Source organism: Podarcis erhardii (assembly GCF_964252035.2).
Source record: "Podarcis erhardii genome assembly, chromosome: 15".
NCBI classification, from domain to species: Eukaryota; Metazoa; Chordata; class Lepidosauria; order Squamata; family Lacertidae; genus Podarcis; species Podarcis erhardii.
In genome coordinates this window covers 23928401-23953022 of record NC_138505.1, presented here as the reverse complement: position 1 = coordinate 23953022, position 24622 = coordinate 23928401, and the positions used below count along the sequence as shown (strand labels likewise).

Genomic DNA, 24622 nt, shown 5'->3' with positions numbered 1-24622 from the left:
AATTACATCTCTCCCCACAGCAAGGACCCAGCTTTTCAGCCCCAATCAAGCCAGGCTATCCGCTCTGAGTCTCGGTTGCAACTGCAACTTGGTGCAAGCCAATCTCTGGCATGGATCTTGGCAGCTTCAAAACTCTGTGTCCCGTTTTCAAAAAGTGCGGCAGGGATCCGAACAGCACGGGGGGTCGAGAGTTGTTTTGTACAAGACACCTTTCCTATGCAGGTGCGAGGAAAGCGACAGCTTCCGCTCCCAAGACAGATGCATCTTGCCCGGGTAATGGACCGGATGAGAGCCAATAAACTGAAGCTCAATCCAGATAAGACTGGGGCACAGTTAGTGGGTGGTTCTCTAGAGCAGATGGGTGGAAGGTTGCCTGCTCTTGATGGGGTTACCCTTCCTCTGAAGGAGCAGGTTCGTAGCTTGGAGCTACTCCTGGATCCCTTGCTGTGGCTCGAGGCTCAGGTGGCCTAAGTGGCCCAGAGTGCCTTCCATCAGCTTCGGCTGGTGGCCTAGCTACACCCCAATCTGGACAAGGATAGTCTAACTACTGTTGTCCATGCCCTGGTAACCTCAAGTTAAGATTAATGCAATGCATTATGAGTACGGCTGCCTCTGAAGACGGTTCAGAAACTTCAGCTAGTACAGAATTCAGCGGCCAGGCAACTGAGCAAGACAGTTTGAGCATATTGCAACGATCCTGCTCCAACTGCACTGGCTACCAATTAGGTTCCGGGCCCAATTAAAGTGCTGGTTTTGACCTATAGTCTTAAACTGCTCAGGACCACAATACCTCAAGGACCACCTCTTTCCATCTGAACCTGCCCGGACCCTGAGAGGTGTGGAGGGCGGCAACACGAGAACAGGCCTTCTCTGCAGTGGCTCCCCATCTGTGGAATGCTCTCTCCAGGGAAGTTCGCCTGGCGCCTTCATTATTCACCTTTAGGCACCAGGCAAAAACGCTCATTTTTAACCAGGCCTTTGGTGGATCTGATTGACATCCTATGCCCTTTTAAAAATGTGGCTCTTTTTCAGGGTGGTTATTGGGTTGTTGTTTTTATTTTGATTATATATATTGTGGTTTTTATGTTGATCTTTTCTGTGAACCGCCCTGAGACCTCTGGGTATAGGGCATTATATAAATTCTAATAATAATAAAATAATAATAATAATAATAATAATGTAATAATAATGCAGTTGTAGCAAAACAAGACACCCCATTTGCCCGCGCAGAAGTTACATGGTTCTTAAACCACTTATGGGGCACACTTATGGGGCTTTGCCGTTGATTGGTACTGCTTCTGTGTGCAGCCAGAAAGTCTGTGCTGATGTTGCCAGGGTCAAACAGATTCCTTACCCTCTGTTTCAGTTAGCTGCCTTTGGTTCTCTGCACAACAGGAGAGACACATGTATGACAAAACGAAACTTGTAAAAGCACACACTCAATTTAATATTTTAAAACGATCCCCGCTACAGATAGAATGGAATGGATAAATCCAGAGGTGGGCAGAAATCTCTGGTGAAAGTCGTCGGCAGGATGAAGCTGGAACTGTGCCAACCAAGAATCCCAGAGGGCAACAATTCTCCTCTTCTCTCTTTCTCCTTGCATCGAGCTGCCTGGAGGGAGGATCCCAGCTGCAGAGGAGTCAGCGATGGCTGAAGAAACCCTGAGGATGGTTGAACTTGAAGGGCTTCATCCGACTGGGGCCCCTAAGAAAGAAGAGAGATTCCTGAATATCAACAGCTATTGCAGGACAGCTCTTTATCATCAAATGCTTTCAAAAAATCTGTGGCTCCTATATCAGGATCGTGATGAAAGGGCTGTTTAGAAAGTCACGCTAGTACCTTTGTAGAGATCTGCTGGATGTAACAGAGGGAGATAATCAAGAACTTTACCTGAACAACTTAGGTCCAGGGTACCTCAGGGATTGCCTGAGCCCTCATAAACGTCTCATTTCAAACAACCAGTACAGAATCAGGAAACTGTGCAGAACCAGGAAACTCCACAACATTCACTGATCACACCGGCTGCCCACAGATACCTGACCTCCACACTCTCCTTTCTATTGGAGCAGATTTACGCACAATTCTGCCTTCGTGAAAAGAAACAAAAATACTGCGGCCTCTGGCTGTCTCACAGCATGCCCTTCCTTCCTCCTTTGACTGCCTTTGTTAAAGCACAGAGGAGCTTGAGAGGAGGCAGGCAGAGCCCCAGTCGCAATGCCACCAAACGTTGTGGGTGCAAAAATCAGAAAGAGCCATGGCAGGAGATGAAAAACGGGAGACAGCTCCCAGAAGACACTGGAGACGAGATGAAAGTGCCAAAATCCAGGGGAATGAACAGCTTCCTGCTAGAGATAGAGCTCACTCTTCCTCCCCGCTGGTATAGGAAGAGGCAAGATGAGCCCTCTAGAAGCATGAGTAGAAGTGCCAAGTAAGGCTCATAGCTGTACAAGGCGGGAAAAGATAAAGGGCGGCAAGGGAAGGAAGAGACAGCAGGAACAAGGTGTGCCAAAATTTTTGATTGGTGGGGAGGGGATCGAGAGAAAAGCAAAGCCCCATGTAGGTCACAGCCAGTTAAAAGAAAACCACAGCTTTCTGCATAAGGTGCACAATGAAGCCATCTTGTATGCAAACTTCCAATCTACCTCAATAGTGTCTACACTGACTGGCAGCAGCTCTCCAGTGTTTCAGGCATTAAGTTGCTCACTCGCACCTATGGAGGTTCTTTCACCTGGAGACTGGCCAGAACCTGGGCATCTTCTGAAAGTGCGCACACACACCCCGCTCTGGCTACTCTGCTTCAGATGTGCCACAGTACAAGTGTCAGGGACTGTGCTGAGGAGGGCTGCACTGAGGAAGAATGGTGGGAGTCACCCCCTTCCCCTGATCCTGAATCTCCCCAGGAGCAGGAGGACAATATAGATTTGGAACAGTGGTTTGCAGAGGGGCATAGTTCAGAAGGCAGAAGCTGGGAAATACTGGATGGGGAACAGCTAGGAGAAGAAACACTGGGGGTGGGGGGAGAGAGTTAACAGATTCAGTCTCTGGACAGCATGCACCCCCCGCCCTTCTCTAAATACATGGAGAGCTTAGAGAGTGTTAGAACACAAAGTGCAGAGGGTTTGAGCTCAAATTACAAGACGTAGGAGTGACGTAGATTAATAGGGACGGAAGTGGGGGAGTATGCCTTAATTGGGAGCACCGTCATTTCTAGGAGACGTGTTCTTTTCTCTCTCAGTGTGATTATTAAAGAATCTAACTGGTAAGACTTCCTTTCATTTGATCTTCTTATTTACTGCCATGGCGGAGGAAGCAGATTTCCCGAAGCTAGACAATGAGACACACACATGCCCTGCTCCTTACCTGACGAGGCGCAGACACATTTTCTCCTGCGGAAACTCCTTGGGCCCCTCCACACTGTTGTCGTGGGTCTCCGTCTCTAGGTAGACATCCAGGACAACGCACAAGCGCTGCAGCTGGTTGGTCAGGAGCTGGTAGCCTGGCTTGGGACCATACAGCTCTTTGTAGTAAACAGAGACCTCGCTCTCCATGGCCTGAAGAGAACCAGAGAGGGGAGAGAGAAGGAGAAGTTGAAAAGGGGTCCCTTGGAAATTGCCCAGCCATGTCCTATATCAGGGATGGGGAACCTGTGACTCCCCAGATGGAACTCCCATCATCCCTGATCATTGACCATGCAAGCTGGGTCTGATGGGAGTTGGTGGGCCATAGGCTCCCTGGTTGAGAGTCCTCTTCCCTGGGTTTGGGCCCAGCAGCGTACCCGGATGTTGTCGTCGTTGCTGTTGGTCTTCTCCCCTTTCCAGTTCAGGCACAGGCTGAAGATGGGAGGCATGGAGGAGTAGCCTGGGTTCAGCACCACCGCTGCCTGCAGCTTGGCTAATCACAGAAGGGAAGGGAATGGATGTCATCATAATTATTATTATTATTACATCTGAAGGCTGTAAGTTCAGGGAAGTTTTTAATGTGTGACATTTTAGTGTATTTTTGGTCCTTGTTGGAAGCCAGGGAACCCAGGGAACCCAGAGTAGCCAGGGAAACCCAGCCAGATGGGCGGGGTACAAATAATAAATCATCATCATCATGGAATGGTCAAAATTTCTAGCCCCTCTTGGTTTATGAGTAAACACCAAAAAATGAAGGCATGCACAATGAACCTTGCCACTGAACAAAGGTAACCCACAGCTTTACTTGTCGTTCTCTTGGCCTCAATCACCAAGCGGCCCCTGGAAAACTGCACACAAGGGAATGCAGCCCCCAGAATGAAAACAGTGGCTTCCAGAAACTGTTAATCTGAAGTATTACTGCCTCCAACCGTGGAGACAGAGCACAGCCATTGTGGATATGCTCTGCCCCTGCGGCTGGAGGCAAATACGTTTCTGAATACCAGCTACAAGAAACCACAGGAGGGGATAGGGGTCTCGTGCTCTTGTGACTCTTATGGTCCACACCTCTGCTGACAGCCATGCCTTCTTCTCAAGCCTGCTTGCGGTGGGGAAACACAGGAGAAAGAGAATCACCCACCTGTTCCTCTTTCTATCAGGGCCATGTAGTACAGGTGTGTGTCCTCAGCCAAACCGGCCTCGACGACATCTTTTGTGTAGGACAGCTCCTGCAGTGGGAAGAGGGAGAAGCGGGCAGTGAGCTGGGTCTACAGAGATAGGGACGCTGTGTATCCACACACAATGGAGTCTCTTTACAACACAAGCATAGATCAGACGGCTCAGAGCAACACACAGTGCAGAAAACAGGCAGCTGAGGCCAGCGGTGTGAGATGGAAAAACAAGAATAAGCATTCCACTTCCAAAAACTTTTTGCTTCATTAAAATAGTAATAATATGTCAGGCTTCAGGGAATCTGATCCCCCTCCCTTATGGCAGGCTGCCAGTAATGGAAAGACAAGAAGCTCTTACCAAGGTATTTTATTCAATATTCAGAGAGAGACGTACAAATGCCGTTTCTCGGATAATGGCGTTGCTCCGAGTAAAGTCCCACCCCATCTGTCTCTGCTATTATACGCCATCCCTACACTGGCTGATCTGTGCTTTCTGCCTCTGAGCTTTCTGTTCTCCTACTCTCAATGCCTGCCGGGTTCAGGGAGAGGGGTGGTGATCTGGAATGCTTTCTAACGACACTGAGTCTGTCAGCTGTCTCTCCCCTGGTGCTGCTTCTTCTTCCTGCTCCTCTTCCAATATTCCCAGCTTCTCCCCTCTACAACCTCTGAACTGTGACCTTCTGCAAACCACTGTTGTAAACCTATACTGTCTCCCTCTTCTCTGGGAATTGCAGGAGCAGGGGGCGGTCTCCACCATTACTCTCAGTCCAGCCCCTGACATAATGATAACAATACAGTGGTACCTCTGGTTACGTACTTAATTCGTTCCAGAGGTCCGTTCTTAACCTGAAACTGTTCTTAACCTGAAACTGTTCTTAACCTGAAGCACCACTTTAGCTAATGGGGCCTCCTGCTGCTGCCATGCCGCCAGAGCACGATTTCTGTTCTCATCCTGAAGCAAAGTTCTTAACCTGAGGTACTATTTCTGGGTTAGCAGAGTCTGTAACCTGAAGCATCTGTAACCTGAAGCGTCTGTAACCCGAGGTACCACTGTAATAGATACAATACCAACCAAACTGAGCAAAGCTGTAATTGCCTCTCCCTCCACATGGCTATTCTTAAGCAGCATGCACACATATGATTTTCAAGCAAAGCAGGAAGCATTCTCAGATGTAGCATTCAAACAACATTAAATGGGCTTTTTTGATCCCCTCCCTCCCAGCTCAAATCAAGTATTTCAGGGCAGCCTTTCCCTGCCCAATGGTTTTGGACTACACCCCAGCCAGTACAGCTGTTTTTGGCCTCAGCTTCCCATCAAGTCCCAGACAGTCCAGAACAGCTGGCGGGCACCAGATTGGGGGAGGCTGGTTTAGCAGGCCAGTTCTTTCTCACAAGACTCCACTTACCAGGTAATCCTCATACGTGAGCGCTGTCCACTTCACCAACCGCGACACAATCTTTGCCGGAAAGAGATGCTGGCACTCGCTAGAGACCGGCAGAATGCCATGCTCTGAAGTCCAAGATGGGAAAAAAAGAACATAAATATGATCCAAGAAAGTCCCCTTTCCCTAGCAAGGTCAACGTGTTATGTTCAGAAGTGGTAGCTCGAAGGGCAAATCTGGCCGCTGGACAATTGTGGCTTTAGGTTCCTGTCATATATGGTTAAGCCAAAAAGGTTCTAAACCTCTGAAGGCTCAACAGAGTTCTGACAGGTAACAGCTGGTGATAGGACCAACATGCTGATGAGTGATAAATTAGCACAAAGCTTGCTCTATTGGAGATGGAAGTGGAAAAAACAGAGAGGTGCTTGGAAGCTGCAAAGGCAGTGTTTGACCAAGATTGTCTCAATCAATAACAAGCAGATGTACTGCAGGATCCCTTGGCCAATTCCCAGTGAGCCGCTGAATATCTGTTGGTTGCTAGGACTCTTGCCAAGAATGCTGGGTTAGGGAGATCGTGGCCTGATCCCACAAAGGAGATAGGACTGTGGGAACTGGCCGGTCAATTCCCGTAACTTGGTGAGCCCGATCTGGACCTTGGGCTAGCCACCCACTTTTAGACCTTTTTCTTTAGAGAGGTTCAGTGTTCGCCACTCAGTGCTCTGAAGATTCCATTGTCCTGACAACGTTTCAATGGATAGCTGATAATTGTCAATCACACCCGGGACACCTATTTGGACACATGGAACTGTGTATATTAATTTATATGTTCAAGTCAAGATCAGTGGGATATTTTAACAGTCTATGAAGCTGTCTGTGTAGCTTCAAAACAATTTTGGAGAAAGTCAGTGGGGAGAATGTGCAGAAGGGATGCAATCTGGATGAACCCCCTCTACACAATCTCCCTGCCAAAAATTGCCTCTCAAAGCTTTTGTTAATGTTTTCCCCCCAAAGGAGCTACTACAGCAGCTTCCAGGGGGTGATTTTTGTCAAGGAAACAGGCATGGGGATAATAATTACTTAAAATTCCCCCACTGTCCATGCCATTGTCATGGGGATCCCACAGCTGCTTGATCATAAATGAAACAATTTAGCTGCTTCTAAGCAAGCAAAAATGCTTTTTAAGTTAGATGTAGTTAGGCCTGGAGGTGGCAGATTTGCATCTGGGAGGCTGCCACCTCAGATTACAGGTAGGGGGTTCCCATGATGTGATTCTCCATACAAAATAAAAATCCCTGCACCTAGAAAACTAGCAGTGTCAGAGGAAATGGGACTCTAGCTACATCTTCCTGACATGCTAGGTTTTCTTGTGCAGGGATTATTTGTTTGTTGTATGAAGGAACATTCCGCCTCACTTTGTAAGTTGGGGCTGAAATGAGTCCCAGGCCTGAGGGTGGGGGGCATCTGATGCTCAGAGTGTGTGTGATTGGTGGAATCCAGAGTGTCACTACTGGGGGAAGCAGCAGGGCAGCTGGGATTTACCAAGGGAAGCAAACTGCTTGTGTAGAGCAAGGCGAGACTCCAGCCTCATCTTGAGCAATTTCATGGTCCTCTCCATGTGGCTAGCACTCAGCGAGTTATCGGCAATCACAGGATTCTGCAAATGGGATAAAGGCAAAAGTGGTGTTACCTCCACACCACTGAAGAGCCAGGAAACTGGGCAGGCTTGACCAGATTGGATTCTCTCGCAGCTGCAACCTGTTTCCTTGCACAGCCTCATCCGAGATAAAAAGAGCCGAGGCCCCTATATCATCCAGATTCCTCTGTGCACAACATTAAAACTCGTCCTTATGCTGACAGACGAGAGAATGGTGGATAAAGTCGTAGAAGCGATCATCTAGCCCAATCCCTGTCCCATATGGGGACTGAACCTGCAACCTTGGTGTCATCAGCACCATGTTCTAATCAGCTGAGCTATCCTAAGGATACTTGCTGAGTCCTCCTTCCACTGCCCTGGGACTCTGCTCTTATGGTTTGGAACCACCTAAACATGCACAAACTTACACACACACACACTTCCATAAGAAGAGCCATGCTGGATCAGACCAATGGCCCATCTAGTCAGGCACCCTGCCATGGGCATAGCCGGGGGTGTGCAGCTGCTCCCCCTAAAACAAGTAAATAAATAAAAATACTTAACTGACCAATTGCATCTCAGATAACTCAGTTTTGCCCCCCAACATAAAACCTGACCCACCTCAAATAAATCCTGGCTACGCCCATGAATCCTGCTCTCACCGTGGCCAACCAGATGCCCAATAGGAAGCCTGTAAGCAGGATCCGAGCAAAACAGCTCTCTCCCCTCCTTGCAGTTTCCAGCAACTGGTGTTTGGAAACATTACTGCCTCCAGCTGTAGAGGCAGAGTGCGGCCATCACAGCTAGTAGCCATGTCCTCCCTCAGTGCATCTTCATTCACCTGCCCGCAAGCAAACGCTCGCTCCGTTTGCAATTTGGAGAGCCTGGTCCAGCAGTGCCGGCAAAGGCTGCCTATCGAGATTTGGGCTGCGTCTTCCCCATTGTTCAAAGGCAACTCTGCACCTACCTGGGGCTGATCCTTGGGGAAATGCAGGCCCCCCAACTTCTGCACCCACATGTAAGGGTGTCCCAGTTCTGCAACATAGTCGCTCAGGGACACGATCCTGGAAGACACAGGGAGGGAAGGAGGGAGGGCGCAGGTGAGAAGCCATGAAGGAGAGGCCTACAAGGCAAGCACCTCTGTCCTTTCCAGCTTACCCGACTTTATCAAACTGGAACTGGTTGGCGGGGTTTGGAGTCCTCTTTCCGTGATCTCCAGGATACAGGCAGCTCAGGAGGGTGTCGGGGCACAGCAAGTCTCTAGAAAGAAATAGGAACAAGCGATGTGAAATTCAGGATCTTCTTTGTTGGAAGATCCAGCAAAGATAGGAAAAAGTCATTCTTCACACAGCAGAGTTGAACCACGGAACTTGCTCCCGCTGGAGGAAGCAACAGCCGCCAACCTTAGGTGGTGTTAAAAGAGGATTGGGCAAATTCAAGGAAGAGGGGCAAGGGTATTGATCACTACTAACCACTATGAGTAGGCTCTGCCTCCATGGTCGGAGGCAGCAATACTTCTGAATACCAGGTTCTGGGAACCACAGGAGGGGGAGGCCACTGTGAGAACAGGATGCTGGACTAGATGGGCTCTTGTGCGACTGTGTTTCATTTCTATCTAAGTCAGATCTGCCAAAGAAAAATCTCCCCGTATGAACGACTCTAAGATTCTGTTTACTTCTGCTGCGTTGCCATGGGAATTCCACAGGAGATCTGCAGGGACCTCTGTTGTGTGTGTCTGTGTTCTCCTCCCCTCACCCACTGGAACATTCTGATGTCACTCAGATCTTTTGAAACTCCATTTTGCATCCATTCCTGTCGTCTGCGCTGTCCCCCTTTCTAAATGGGCCACAGACTGTCATCTTGCAGTGATGACTCTAGAGTTGTATGCAGGCATACTCTGCATTCTCTTCAGATCATATAAATCTTCCCCTCCCCTTTTAGAGTTGAATGCAGGCAGCCCCCACAGCTCCCACCCTTTCTCTCAAATGCTGCCGACAGAAGTAAACGGGTTCTCTGATCAGCAGCAGATTAGACTGAAAAGTCACATCAAACACAGATAATGAGGGCGACCGAGGACCCTGTGTTTAGGCAGGAGCACAATCGGATCATAGCATTCATACTTATCAGCGACTTTAAGAATCAGGGTAGTTAGCCAAGCAGGAAGTCAGGTTACTGAAGGCTGCCACCGGGAATTAACAGCAGAAGTGTCCAAGGATGAATAATTGCACTGGCACATATACACCCCCCCAACATCACCTCCTCTTTTTCCACTGTTAAAACTGCCTTAATTGGGAGTGTGTGTGCGTGCAATAAACAAAGGTTTAAGTGATATTCTGCCGAACGTCTCAGCTTTAACTAAAGTTAATGTTAGACACGTGTGAAGCAGGCTACTGCAGGGGAAAGAGCAAGTTGCTTTTCCCAAGCCTATTTTGGCAGCTGTGCTTCCAAGCCAGATTTCCACGCACACCCCAACACACACAACTCCAAAGGGATTAAAAGCTCCACTCCCTGAGGCAAGGTAACTCACAGAGCAGAAGAGGGAAGGGAGAGGAATAGGAGGAAGCAGTCTCAGCAGAGAGAGAGACTCAGCGACCATGCACAGGGAGAGGAAGCGATTAGTCTGCTAGAGAGTAATTAAATGAGACAGGGAGACGAGATGCGATCAGCCCCTAATTTATCCTCGCCAACTCAACAGAGCACCAGAGACACATAGGTCCGTTTGTTGGTTTTTTCCCTGCTATCTGACCCATAGGAATGCTCCTCTCTCATCAGGCTCCTCCCTGTCTCGCTGCCAAGATAAATTAAGAGATCAGAGACAGATCTTGTCTCTTCCGCTAAAGTCTCTCTGCTCTTTAGGGGCAAACGAGGCCCGAGAGGGGATATATAACTGCAACGACTACAAGCGACATGCAAGTGACTCTGCAAACTTGTGTGCCCACAACGCCCCCTGGTGCAACTCGATGGCAGTGCCCATCTTTTGCACTGCCCCAAACAACGTATTGCAGTGTAAGGCAGAAAGCCAAATTCTGCCCAGTTAGATGGGAAAGTTCAGGCTGGGGAATTTTTAGGCCTGAGGTTCTGGCTGATCATGGTTTAATGGGAGGCCCACCGCTCCCTTACACAGATCAGAAGACTCAGATCTTCAGTATCTGAGAACAGCAGCTGACAAATCCTGTTCTCTGTTACTCCAGAATAATTCTTCATATTTGTGGCACCGTTAAAATTCGCACTTGTGTATGCTAACTGACTCCAAATGCAGGACAGCAACTGTGCCTGCTTGTTTCAAGGTGCTGCCTTCTGTACAGTTAAGTGGACAATTTAACAAGACCCAAGGTTAACAAATGGTTTTGCCTGCGTAGAGCAAGAGATGTGAGTCTGTTGATTCTTCTGCACTGTAACCTATATAGTGAGCACAGAGCAGGGGTGCTCCACCCTTTTCGCTCCACAGGCCAAAGTCGTATCTGCCACGCGGGGCCAAATGTGACAGGTGGGCGCAGCCCACACCATGTCAAAATCCCATAAGTACATAAGAGTCTGCTGTTCTCACAGTGGCCCACCAGATACCTGTGGGAAACCTGCAAACAGGATTCGAAGCGCAAGAGCACTCTCCCCTCCTGTGGTTTCCAACAGAAGCAATTATGCCTTTAAGGGAGGAGGCAGAACACGGCCAATGTGGATGGTTGCCATGGATAGCCCTCTCCTCCATGAATTTGCCTAATCTGGTTTTAAAGACATCTAGGTTGGTGGTCATCGCTGCCTCCTGTGGCAGCGAGTTCCATAGTTTTGACCCAATCTGGAAGGGGAAGGAGACTTGCAAAAGCTTTTGTCCCTCCCTCCCTTTAAGGTCTGGGGACTTAAAAGTAAAGTGAGGGAGAGATTTGCAAAGGCTTTGCAATCTTCCTTTGTGTTGGCTTAGTTCAGTTCTCATAAGGAAAACAAATCCCTAGGCTCAGAAGTTCTCTGTCCTGCAAAGAACACAGGAAGTGACTGGCTGCTTGATCCGGCCAAAGGGGCTCCTGTTCTCACAGTGGCCAACCAGATGCCTCTTCTGGGAACCCCGCAGGTAGGAGCTGTGTAGTGATCCCCAGCATACTGCCCCCAACAGTGAAGGGAGAACACAGCCACCTTTTCTACCTGGCTCTGGTTGGCAGAACTTGGGGTTCTAGTAGATCCAAATTGCCGAATGTCTGCCCACCCCTGATCAAGATGGACCAGCAACCTAAGTCAGGTTAACATTGCTTCTCAAGTCCCAAAATGAGGTACCTCTTTGCCAGGTGCTGCAGGAAGAGGGTATGCAGAAAACACTCACAAACTTTCCACATCTCAGAAAGACTGCACTGGAATCTCTCCTTTTTCTTCGGGGGTTAAAAAACACCACCCAGCGGGCAAAGTAGAATTCTGCCAGGAGCCACAATAGCAGCCACAACAGCTTGCCAACACCCCATGAAATAATTTCCCAGCTGATCCTACCCTTGGCACCTGGGATCCATCAGCGACAGCCTGTCCCCTCGCCCCCCCCTGCGAAGCTCACCCAGCACTGATGGGCATGGACACCTCCGCAGCTGCCGTCACCTTGGCTTTCGTCGTCATGACGTTGAGGTTCATCAGATAGTAGAAGGTGAGGAGGAGGAGGCTGCCATCTGCAATGACACAGCCAATGCCAGGGGTTTAGGAAGGGAGAAGGCAATTTGTCGAGCAGGGAAGGTGCAGAGAGAGAAAGGAGAGAGCAACAACTTCCATTTGTGTTTGAACCACTGTGAGAGGATGGGGGTCAGTGAACTGCTCCCTTACCTGTTGGAACTCGCTAGCTATAATACCTCAGGCTTGCGGGCTGAATATGGCTCACCAGGACTCTCTACCTATCTAGCCCTCGAGGTCTCCCTCTCCTAAGCCCTCTCCACATGCAATGCCCCTCCCTGGCCCTACTTCATACCCTCCTTGAGCGTTCTTTTGCCTGGCTGTAAATATGTCCTTGAACTCCGAAAACACTCCTTGCTTGCCGTTCTCCAACCAAAGAAATGTGTACAAAAATGCATGGGAGGAAAGCGTGTATTAAAAAGCCATGTTTTAGTGAAAGTAACATGCAAAACTTCCTCTGAGGCAAAGTTGCTTGAATATTAGGAGAAAGGCACAGGAAAACAATTACAATTGTTTGGTGAAAGTGTGTTGTGTGTGATCAAAAAATCGCAAGCTGCTGAGGAGATGTCGGAGACCACCCTAAGACCGGAAAAATGAACAACTAACTGATACGGAAATTGAAATATTCATGCATCCCTAACTTCCAGAGAAGGGAAAGATCCCCAGTTTAGGGGCACCAACAAATGATCCGCTTTGCTCTCTCACGTACCTTTGCATTTCAGGTCGACGGTGACGGACAGTGGGTGCCTCTTGAGCATTTCCTTCCGCTTGTCATCCAGCTGCACCCCTAAGGTTGGGCGGCGACGCTTCTAGAGTGGGGAAGGGAGAATCACAACACATTCCTGCCTCCTCTCTCCCAACGAGCTTCCCCTGCAAGTCTGCATTTTGTTTGCTGTGGCTTTGAACCACACCTGTTGCACTCTGGGCTGCTGCTACCTCTCCTGCCCTTGTGCTTTGAAGTGCAAGTGTGAGATGGGCAGCAGGGAGGCACAAGCGCAGTCATTGGTACCCCCCAATATTTCCATTTTCCTTTCGAAGGGGCTGTTGCCCCATTCTGAATAAGCCCCATTTCAAAATTCTAAATCCAACACCATGGAGGAAAGGAAGTGCTCACGAGGAACAAAGGAAGTCGCCTCATACAGAGTCAGACCATCGGGTCTATCTAGCTCAGGGATAGGCAACCTAAGGCCCAGGGGCCAGATGTGGCCCAATCGCCTTCCCAATCAGGCCTGCGGATGGTCCGGGAATCAGCATGTTTTTACATGAGCAGAATGTGTGCTTTTATTTAAAATTCATCTCTGGGCTATTTGTGGGGCATAGGAATTTGTTCATTCCCCCCCCCCCAAAAAAAATATAGTCCAGCCCACCCCATGGTCTGAGGGACGGTGGACCGGCCCACCTCTGAAAAAGGTTGCTGACCCCTGATCTAGCTCATTATCACCTACATGGACTGGCGGTGGTTGTCTGCAGTTTAAGGTAGGGCTCTCTCACGCCCCTACCTGGAGATTCCGGGAATTAAATTAGCGACCTTCTGTATGCAAGTCAGATGCTCCACCACTGAGATGCTCTACCACTGAGCTATGCCCCTTCCTGCAGCCCCTCCCAAGTGAGGGCCAGGGAGAGCCAAAAGGAAATGATAATGCAGATGACCGAAGGAGATGGTCTGTTTGTAAGTGCATCACCAAGTCCCAGTATGTCTGTTTCTCCTCACTTCGTTACATGGGAATGGCACACAGGAAAGGCCCTTCACTTATTATTTTTAATGGGGGAGGGGCGGGTGAATGACAAGGCACATTAGACGTGAAAGAACAGGTCTAATGGCACACGGCATACCAGTTTCAAGGCAGAATGAGACACCTCCCCGCAACATCCCTCCCCTCCCTGCAATTTTATAGCGCAGTGGGAAGGTGGAGCTCTTACCGTGGTCTGCTCCTCCTCAGCATCCGAGTCACTCTCATCATCTGTGAATCCAAATAAAGGACTGTTAAGAGCCTGGCTGCATCAGGATAAAGACCTATTTAACCTAGCATTCTGTTCTCACAGCATTCTGTTTTCCACAGATGCCTGTGGAAAGCAAACAAGTAGGACACAAGTGCAACAGATCCTTTAGTGATGGTGGCCAACTTGGATGGCTTTAAAAGAAAGGATTGCCTCTCCCCTTATGAACCAACACAGACCCTGCAATCATCACCCGAGGTCCTCCTTCATGTGCCTCCTCCACGAGAGGCCCAGGGGGCGGCACACGAGAATGGGCCTTTTCTGTGGTGGCTCTCATATTATAGAATGCTCTCCCCAGGGAGGCTTGCCTGGCCCTATTGTTACATATCTTTAGGCGCCAGGCAAAACATTCCTCTTCTCCGAGGCCTTTGGCTGATTAAACAATCTGTGTCCTTTGTTTGTTACTACAGCATGCATTTTTGCGGTTTTTTATATTGTAAACCACCATGACCTTCAGATGAAGGGTCATATAGAAATTTAATAAGAATAATAAATGCACGGAGAAAGAGGCTGTCGATGGCCACAAACCATGATGGCTATTTTTCACCTCTGCCAGCAGAGGAAGTACCATATTTTTTGCTCCATAAGATGCAAAAACGTGGTTACAAAGCACGGATCCACATGGATCCTCAGGATTTTTGCATTGGGCTACCCCAAACTCACTGTCAAATCACATGTCTGTGGCCACAGCATGAACCACAAAAATCATACATCCACTGTTTTGTTCAGAATATTTTTTTTCTTGTTTTCCTCCTCTAAAAACTAGGTGCGTCTTATGGAGCGAAAAATACGGTATGCCTCTGAATACCAGTTGCTCCACATAGGTCCACTATGTGAGCTTTGTGCAGGGGCAGCTGTTTGGCTACTGTGAAGACAGGATGTTGGACTAGGTGGGTCTTTGACCAGAACCAGGGTTTCTCTTATGCTCCAACAATGAAGCAGCAATGCCTCCCCAGTTATGGAGCATGTTTATCCAACTGCAGCCAGGGCACCCCATACAACGTCCAGCATAGACACGTTAACACTGCAGGACAGAATATCCTAATTTCCTCTTTACAAGTCTAACAGTTTTGGTTAGCTTTGAGCTGAGTTTTAACATGCAAGCTGCCAGTGGGCCACCCATATTTTGCGGCCCTTGTCAAACTATGACTCCCCGTCAGCCTTGATCCTCAGGCGATGCTGGAGGGGGTTGATGGGAGTTGCAGACTAGCAACTTTTGGAGGGCACCAGTCTGGGGCAGAACAACTTCTGTCAGATCCAGCCAGCATGGCAAATGGGGATGCCAGGAGTGGTAGTCCTGGAGTGTGCCAAGCCAAAGAAGGCTGGTCTATGCCAACTGGCTGCTGCTCTCCAGGACATTTCCCAGCCCAGGTAAGTGGGAATCCTTTTGCTGGAGCTCCTGAACCTGGAACCTTATGGAAGCAAAGGACATGCTCATCTGAAGAGCCATTCACAGCAAGTGAAGGCAGCTTATGGACCCTCACTCACCCTGAGAGTCCTCTGGAGGTTTGCAGAGAGCTTTGGCTTCCTCCACGTTGCCTTCGATAGCCACAGCCAGCTTCTTGTCTGTGAAGGAGATGGTGTCATTAGCCACACTTCCCCAAAGATGACTCCCACAAACTCCGTAAAGCTCAGAAGCAACAAGGTTCACAAATGCAGATGCTTCATCAGGTTTTGGGCAGCTGTGCGCTCTCTCTCTCTCTCTCTCTCTCTCTCTCCCTCTCCTCTCCCTCTCCCTCTCCCTCTCCCTCTCTCTCTCTCTCTCTCTCTCTCTCTCTCTCTCTCTGTGTGTGTTTCTCATTATTCCCCAACCCTGCAGACTCAGGGGAGCCAGGGATCAGATTAAGGGGGGGGGGGAACGACACACCGAGGTGACAGTCTTCAGATAATGTCATGCTTTCTGCAAGGAGCTGTGAAATTTGACACCTCTGCTCCCCTTCAAAGCTCAGCTACCTTGAAATAGTAACTTACCACAGGCCTGGCCGTAGGCACTGGCTTGGACAAAGAGCACATAGAGGGGTGGCGGGAGATGCCTGGCCGTCTCATACTGCTTGTGAACCTGGTCAAAAGGCATGGAAAGGTACTCCTGGACAGGGAGCGATGCCTGGTAGGAAAGAGGACCGACAGGGGAAAAAATGGGGGTTATAATTCTGTGGTTTGAGAACAGGTTGGCACCAAAATGCCCCCAAAGATGCTGTTTTTACTACGCTACGTTGTCAGTACGTGCCCTTTCATTATTAGGTATATTATGTTTTGAAGCACAAGGGGCAGGAACCTGTCAACCAGGGGCAGCATGCGCCCCCCGTCTCATTTGATGTAGCCCCTGACACCTCTTGAAGCTGCTCTAGTTCTTTTATCCTAGGAGTTGGGAACTGCAGGTTCAGGGCACCCCTCCTCCAGGACTCTATCTGGGCCTTGGGACTCTTTCCCAGTCCGCACCCCTCATGGGCCCTTGTCTTGAACCCTCCTCAAGTATTTTTGGCCTGGCTGGGCTGTGTCCTTGAACTCTGATCACGCCTCTTTTTGCCTGGATGGAGGACGGAGCGGGATGTGGGTGAGAATGTGCAGAATATGAGCTTATGTACAAAGGGGGGAAATTACACATGTTGCCCCACCCATTTTTGCTTTGGCCCCACCCACTCCAACAACCTCAGGAGGCCTGCAGCTTAGCCAACCCTGTTATAAATAATAATAGTAATTGCAGTAGTAGTAAAATAACCAGCATACTGAAGGAGAGGGAAAGGCAACGGTCTCTGACAGTGTCAGTGGGGCTTGTGATAAAAGTTCTACCCAGAATCTGTTCTTACTGAAAACCGCTCATATATATTCAGGTTTTCTTTCTCTGCAGCAGGAATGGGAATCTGTGGCCCTCCAGAGGCTGCAGGACTCCCAACCCCCCAGCCAAGCATGGCCAATAAGCTGAGAATGATGGGAGATGTAGTCCAGCGACATCCCGCACCAGCTCTCTAATCAATGGTTTGGTTCTGTATTGAAGGCCTCTCCCATGCTGCACCAACAGGGTATGTGGGTTTCTTAACCTCCTGCTGAGAACTCCTAAAGAAATTCTTTTTAAAAGCCTGACCCACAGCATACCTGCATGATGCTGTTGAGCCGAGGCTGAAGGTTACTGAGGTACTCCTTCTTCACTTCTATCTCTTTCAGGATCTTCTCTTTGTTTGCCAGACTTTCTTTGTACTTCTCTGCCAGCCTACACGTAAGAGATTCACAGTTACTAACAAGCGACAATGTGTCCAGAGAAAGTAGAGGAGGCAGAAAGGGGGGCACACACAAAGTCTGGGAACACAGAAAGCTGCCTTATAGTGACTCAGATCAATGGTCCATCTAGTTCAGTATTGTCTACACTGACTGGCAGTGGCTTCCAGAATTTCAGGATGGGATCTCTACCTGGAGGACTGAATCTGGGGCCTTCCGCATTCAGGGTGCTCGAACTATCAAAACAAGCTGAAATTATCCATCTGGCAGGGGGCGCTCCAGGGTTTCATGCAAACAGCTCTCACAGCCCTACCTGGACATGCTGTGGAACTGACCCTAGGATCATCTGCATGCAGAGAAGAAGCTCTACCACTGACATTTCAGCCCTTCTTCCTCAAGTCCTCCTCTCGTAATATTTCTAAACTTGGAACACTATGGGACCACTCTTCTAGATTTCCAGGTCTGTTCATTTTCTGGCAGTCTTTAAAATGCAGGTTCCCCTGCCCCTGCAAGCATGCCAACATCACAGACTGTCTTGCCAGAGTGGTGCATGCTCTGGTTATCTCCTGCTTGGACTACTGCCATGCGCTCTACGTGGGGCTACCTTTGAAGGTGACCCGGAAACTACAACTAATCCATAATGCGGCAGCTAGACGGGTGACCAGGAGTGGCTGCCGAGACCATATAACACTGGTCCTAAAGGATCTTCACTGGCTCCCAGTACATTTTCGAGCACAATTCAAAATGTTGGTGCTGACCTTTAAAGTCCTAAACGGCCTTGGCCCAGTATACCTGAAGAAGCATCTCCACCCCCATTGTTCAGCCCGGACACCGATGTCCAGCTCCGAGGGCCTTCTGGCTGTTCCCTCCCTCCGAGAAGTGAGGTTACAGGGAACCAGGAAGAGCCTTCTTGGTAGTGGTGGAATGCCCTCCCATCAGATGTCAAGGAAAGAAACAATTATCTGACTTTTAGGAGACATCTGAAGGCAGCCCTGTTTAGGGAAGTTTTTAATGTTTGATGTTTTATCACTTTATTATTATTCTGCTGTGAGCTGCCCAGAGTGACTGGGGAAACCTGGGCAGATGGGCGGGGTATAAACAAATAAATTATTATTATTATTATTATTATTATTATTATTATTATTATTATTATTATTTGCTTCTTGCTTTCATTAGCCCCGTTCTGGCTGCAATCCCTGTTGGCTCTCACTGCCTGAGTTCACTATTAGAAGGACCGATACTGCAGAGTGGAAGGAAAGGGAGGAGAACCGTAAGCTTGCTCAAGGCCACCTAGCAGCTGCTGGGCTATCCTACTCACCGCTTGCGCTGCTCCAGCTCCCAGTCGAGGCGGGAGAGCGTCTGCTGGTGGGGATCGGCGAGCGTAATCTCCGGCTTGCTGATTTCTGCAGGGGCCTCCTTGTAAAACTCCTCCACGCTCACCAGCTCAATCTCCTCATGCTTGGACCTGAAGGAAGGGGACCAAGAGAAAGATAAGTAAGTGGGGGCGAGGGAGGAACCTTCCTCTGTATCCAAGGTCACGTGTAGCCCAAGGACCGCAAGACTGAGCTAGCTGCAGTTCAGTGACAGCTCTCAAGTTGGGCCTTGGAATGGGCTTATCAAAGTTGTGCAGACCAACTAGATAAGGCTAACTTACAGTTCAAACTTCTAAAAAGCGCTTTTTTTCTTCTTTCAAATGGCCAGGCTTGTAATAATGAAATACTGGAAGAATTTGGAGGCTGCATTTTTTATAAAAAGGATGGCCAACAGTACTTGAGGGGAACAAAACAAAATTGACACAAGGCTTGAAGCCACATTAGTCTACTAGCTAACTTTTGGGGGCTTCTCCACCCTCCATTCACATCCTATTTTTTAAGCTGCTTACTTAAATTCCAGGCATTTTGTGATCTCCTTCTGCAGGTGCATGACTTCGTACAGCAGATTTTGGAGCTGCAGGTGATAAGCATCCACTTTCTGCTTTGCCTGTTAACAGAGCACAGAGTGAAATCATTACAAGGCAAGGAAGTGAAAAATCAAGTTGGTGCGACTGAGACACACGGCTAATGATGCGATCTCAAAAAAGTGGCAAGTTAGTGAAACTGAACTGAGATCCACATGCTCATGTGGGCAACCTTCCAGAGGCCACCTGCCAGTGGTGGGCAGGGCCAGAGACAAAAGTGGGCGGAGCAACAAATGCAAATTTTATTTTGTATAGTAGGCTGGTTTCTATACACATACTCAACACACCTTTCTCAGTCCTCCATCCTGGCATACAAGAGGCATGATCAGAGTTTGAAGACACATTCCATCCCATCACTCAGGGGAGGGAAGTAAGGTCTGGGAGAGGCAAAGTTCAGGAGGGTACGTGGCCTGGGGAGAGTCCTGAAGGGCTACATTTGGCCCCGAGTCTGATGTCCCCCACCCCTGATTTACATATGCAAAGCATATAAAACATCAAATTTCGTTTTACCCCATGGGGAAGTGTGTTTTAAGAAAACACAGAAAGCCATGTTGTCAGAAAACAGTATTGCGTATCAATACCAATACAATCTCTCTTCTTTATAAAGAAAATATGTTAGCTCCATCAGTCCAAAATAATGGGTATTCTCCTATCTCTCTCCTTCTCACTTGGATTTGAATGTTCAGCCCAACGCACAAGTAGGAGTGAAAGGGTGGGGTGATGAAAAAAATCTAAAAATTTACTATCTTGTAACGTATAGGCTGTATCATCATCATCATCATCATCATCAATTCCCCGCCATTCACCCTCAAGTCCAAGAGTGGGTTGCAACATTAAAACACAATATTCAAAACAATTTAAAACAACTGACAATCACAAAAATAAGGTGGGTCTGAAAAATCTTCCCTAGAACTGCCTTGTATGAGAGTACGTGTCCAATGAGGGAGAGGGTTTCAAGATGTGGAGCAAGCTTCGGTGCTGCTGCATCTAATGATCCGACCATCCAAGATCCTGTAACCCTTCCCTGGTTCTCTGGACTCAACCGTACCTCGTGGGTTTGATCCCTTCCCTTCTTTAACCGGATGTGAGCCAAACGGTTGAGTTTCTTCAGGGTCATGAAGTGGACACAGCTCTGGATGCGACGCTCCTCAATCTCGGAAGCCTGAAAGGCAGAGAGAGGGGGGAAAGAGGAAGCCGATTAGGACGGTCCTTACCTTTACAGTGGTGCCTCGCAAGACGAAAAGAATCCGTTCCGCGAGTCTCTTCGTCTAGCGGTTTTTTCGTCTTGCGAAGCAAGCCCATTGACGGCTTAGCGGATGAGCGCTATTAGCGGCTTTTAGCGGCTTAGAAAAAGGGGGGGGGAGTGGGAAAAAGTCGGAAAAACTCGCAAGACATTTTCGTCTTGCGAAGCAAGCCCATAGGAAATTCGTTTTGCGAAGCGCCTCCAAAACGGAAAACCCTTTCGTCTAGCGGGTTTTTCGTCTTGCGAGGCATTCGTCTTGCGGGGCACCACTGTATATCCTGCCTTCCTTATACCATCATGGAACCCAAGGTGGTTTCTGTGAGGTTTCCCCGGTCTTCATCCATCTAGGCACTGCCCCAGACCTGCCTAGCTTCAGCAAGGTGGATGTCTCATGTGCCTTCAGACTACAGCCCAGGACCCAATTGTGTACCTAACTCCCTTGCCCCCTAAATCTGCCAGGCTTATCCTTTCCTCTTTCAAATATCTAAATTTTGCTAGGGTTTATCTACATCCCCCAGCCCCCGGTCACATTAATGCATTGACAGCGGTGGGAAAAATATTTTTAGCCAGATGGTTGGATTCCCTTCCCAGGGCCACATGCCCATAGTTGGCAGGGTTACAGGCGAATGTGAGTGGGGTGGCTAATGTAGTTTTACCCTTGTACATTAAGCTTTTTGCTGCTCACACTCAGACACTCCTCTCTCTACCTTCCATACAGGCACACAAAAGTCAATTTCAGAGTTGAAGGAGACATCCCAGCCAGGCAAATACACCTGAAGCAAGGCTAGTGGAGTGTGTGCGTGGTTGGGGAGAGTCCAAGGGCCACACAGATAGGTCGGGGGGGGGCACATATGGTTCCCCACCCCTGCCTTACACTGTCTTTGTTGCCTTTGCTCTTCAGCTCCTGGATTTCCGCCATAAGCCTCTGGAGGTCCTGGCAGGTCTCTTTGTAAAGTTCATAATCTTTGTTGGGGTCCCGCAGGTCCATCTCAGCCTCTTCGCTGTAATATTTGGCATCCTGCAAACGGAAACAGAGAGGGAAGCTAGACTCTTGGAAGTTCTCTCCTCTTCAGAAGGGAAGCGATGGCATATTATACAAAGGGCTCTCTGTAGCGTCTCTGGTCACTCTTGAAAGCAGAATATAAAGGTAGGCAAAAATGATCCTGGCACTGCAAACTCCATCATCACCCTTCCAGTTTATCTTGTTTCTGAGACCATGCCGCATTAAAGCTCAAGGAGAAAGTAAGTTTAAGTACAGCTTCCACAGCCTAAGAGCGAAAGCTCCACGTGAGAACACCGGCTAAGAATTTCTCAGCCCCCCCTCTGAGAATCTGTTTTCAAAGACAGGAGAGGCAGTGCTACACTAGGGGCATCGCAGCATCCTAGTCACTAAAAGGCTCCTTCAGATGGTACTTGGGAGTTACAGTGGTGCCCCGCAAGACGAATGCCTCGCAAGACGAAAAACCCGCTAGACGAAAGGGTTTTTCCGTTTTGGAGGCGCTTCGCAAGACGAATTTCCCTATGGGCTTGCTTCGCAAGACGAAAATGTCTTGCGAGTTTTTCCGACTTTTTCCCCCTTCCCCCCCTTTTTCTAAGCCGCTAAGCCGCTTATCCGCTAAAAGCCGCTAATAGCGCTAATCCGCTAATGGACTTGCTTCGCAAGACGAAAAAACCGCTAGACGAAGAGACTCGCGGAACGGATTCTTTTCGTCTTGCGAGGCACCACTGTATATTAATTTTGAAGCAGTAAAAAATGTTAAATTATGCCCAAAAACCTGCAGCACACAAGCCTGCTACACTCCGAGAATGGAATTTGGTGAAGATATAATTTTCTATGTCTGGAAACATCTGCCCATTTGGGCAGGCAGCAAAACCAGGGGGCTTGACTGAACCCCAGGCAGATTCCCATGCATGGTTGGTGGACTGTGTTAAGGCTCTGTGGGTCACAAATTGGGCAGGCTTGCTCTGAGACCCCCTCCCCCTTTTCCTGACACACTTTACAGTAAATGGCCACACTTTGAGTTCACCAGGAAATAATCAGTTACTAGTCAAAACCTTGCAGTTAAAATACAGTAACCCCAAGTGTTAGTCTAGAGTGTCTTTTACAGACATACCTCCAAACTGCTCTGGTTTTCAAAACAGCATCTAAGAAGCCCACAAGTAACTCTGTTACAATGAAACTACCTGATCAGTGTCTGGCCTGCCCCTCTTGCCTTCCGATGGGCCTCCATCTGTCCGGATGACCTTCGGCTTCCGTTTCTTACTGGAGTCTGATGACATTTTCTTAAAACATGAGAATCTGAAAACCCATGAAAAGGGGGCAGAGGGATCAGTTAATCTTACACAGACTCAAGTAAAATCTACTTTTATATCAATTCTCCAAGGCAATGCGGAAAGTGTGCCTGTGACTACCGAAGGACGATTCCTTTATTATTTTAAATCACCCAGAACCATTCAGATTTACCCCTGGACATAAAAATATGCTGAAAGAAAGGTGACTGCAAGAAAGGTCATTCTGCATATAACATCATAACAGGAGATCCAACACCATATAATGTAGGAATGGGGTCTTCAGCATGGTGGTCCCTACCCTTTCAAATCCCCACCCCTGATGCCTCCCTTGTTTTCTTTTTGGCACCTACTGAAGACTTTCCTCACCCAACAAGCCATCTAAAGTGGGACTTTTTATCCCAGTTGCTACATGTACCAAATTCAAAGCTTTTGTTTTTTTTTTTGTATACAATAAACACCCTATGTTGCACTTAACTCTTTGGGCTCCTTTAGGAGGAAGGGAGGATAAAGAAATTTGATCAATAAAACAAAACCCAGAAGTCAAGAGGGGTCCCAGGCCTCATTACCTTTCAACCACAATGGCAACTCTGAAAATACAATTAATTTGTATTTCATAATGGTTTTTTTTTTGTTTTTTTAATGTTGTTAGCCGACTTGAACCCCTACAGCTTGGGAGACAAGCGGGATAGGTAAAGGGACCCCTGACCATTAAGTCCAGTCACGGACGACTCTGGGGTTGCAGCGCTCATCTCACTTTATTGGCCGAGGGAGCCGGCATACAGCTTTCAGGTCATGTGGCCAGCATGACTAAGCCGCTTCTGGCAAACCAGAGCAGCGCACGGAAACGCCGTTTACCTTCCCGCCAGAGTGGTACCTATTTATCTACTTGCACTTAGATGTGCTTTCTTACTGCTAGGTTGGCAGGAGCTGGGACCGAGCAACGGGAGCTCACCCCATCGCGGGGATTCGAACCGCTGACTATCTGATCGGCAAGTCCTAGGCTCTGTGGTTTAACCCACAGCGCCACCTGCGTCCCTTATATACACTAAATAACGGCAATTGACAACAATAATCCAGTGGTACCTCAGATTAAGAACTTAATTCGTTCTGGAGGTCTGTTCTTAACCTGAAGCACCACTTTAGCCAATAGGGCGTCTCGCTGCCGCTGCGCGATTTCTGTTCTCATCCTGAAGTAAAGTTCTTAACCTGAGGTGCTATTTCTGGGTTAGCGGAGTCTGTAACCTGAAGCGTCTGTAACCCGAGGTACCACTGAAATGACCCTCTTCCCTCCCCATTCTTCTTCACTGTAAGAGAATAATGCTTAGGAGCCCTTGGGAAGATGTCTGCACATGCTCAGAGGGGCTCTCACCTGCAGCAGCCGCGACCAGTACCAAGAGGCTGAGCCCTTGCCCAGAGAACGAATACCTCCCGGGGCTAAAAGCCCCCCCCCCGAGTTCTCCTCGCCCTCCCCGCCTCCTAATCTGATTTTGGAGAGGAAGGGGTACTAGCAGGGGCAACCTCAGAGGGCAGAAGGGAAGAAAGAAGGAAGCCGTGAACCGACGGTCACGCGTCCCCCCCCCCCCCCGCCGCCGCCATCCGGCTCTCACCAATTGATCCTCCTTCTTCCACAATGCCTCAGAGCCCAACCGGAAGCACCTAACCGGAAGCGCGGGCAAAGCAAGCCGGTCGCCGGCGA

General features: G+C 48.7%; 1 protein-coding gene across 2 annotated transcripts; it reads right to left on the bottom strand.

Annotated features, from left to right (window-relative positions):
• Positions 1–1420: 1420 nt before the first annotated feature.
• Positions 1421–24622, bottom strand: THOC5 (THO complex subunit 5). Of its 2 annotated transcripts, none has more exons than XM_081841858.1 (20): positions 24534–24622; positions 22819–22933; positions 21509–21652; positions 20440–20553; positions 19317–19414; positions 18753–18899; positions 17315–17429; positions 16193–16325; positions 15710–15787; positions 14144–14184; positions 12933–13032; positions 12117–12225; positions 8744–8845; positions 8553–8649; positions 7492–7606; positions 5977–6080; positions 4540–4627; positions 3779–3894; positions 3364–3554; positions 1421–1707 (listed from the first exon to the last, which is right to left on the bottom strand). In XM_081841858.1, exons 2-20 carry the CDS (start codon positions 22912–22914, stop codon positions 1644–1646), a joined length of 2052 nt encoding a protein of 683 aa, XP_081697984.1. In that variant the 5' UTR covers positions 22915–22933; positions 24534–24622; the 3' UTR covers positions 1421–1643. The 2 variants fall into 2 exon arrangements, with proteins under 2 accessions (XP_081697984.1, XP_081697985.1); XM_081841859.1 differs by lacking the exon at positions 24534–24622 and adding an exon at positions 24296–24417.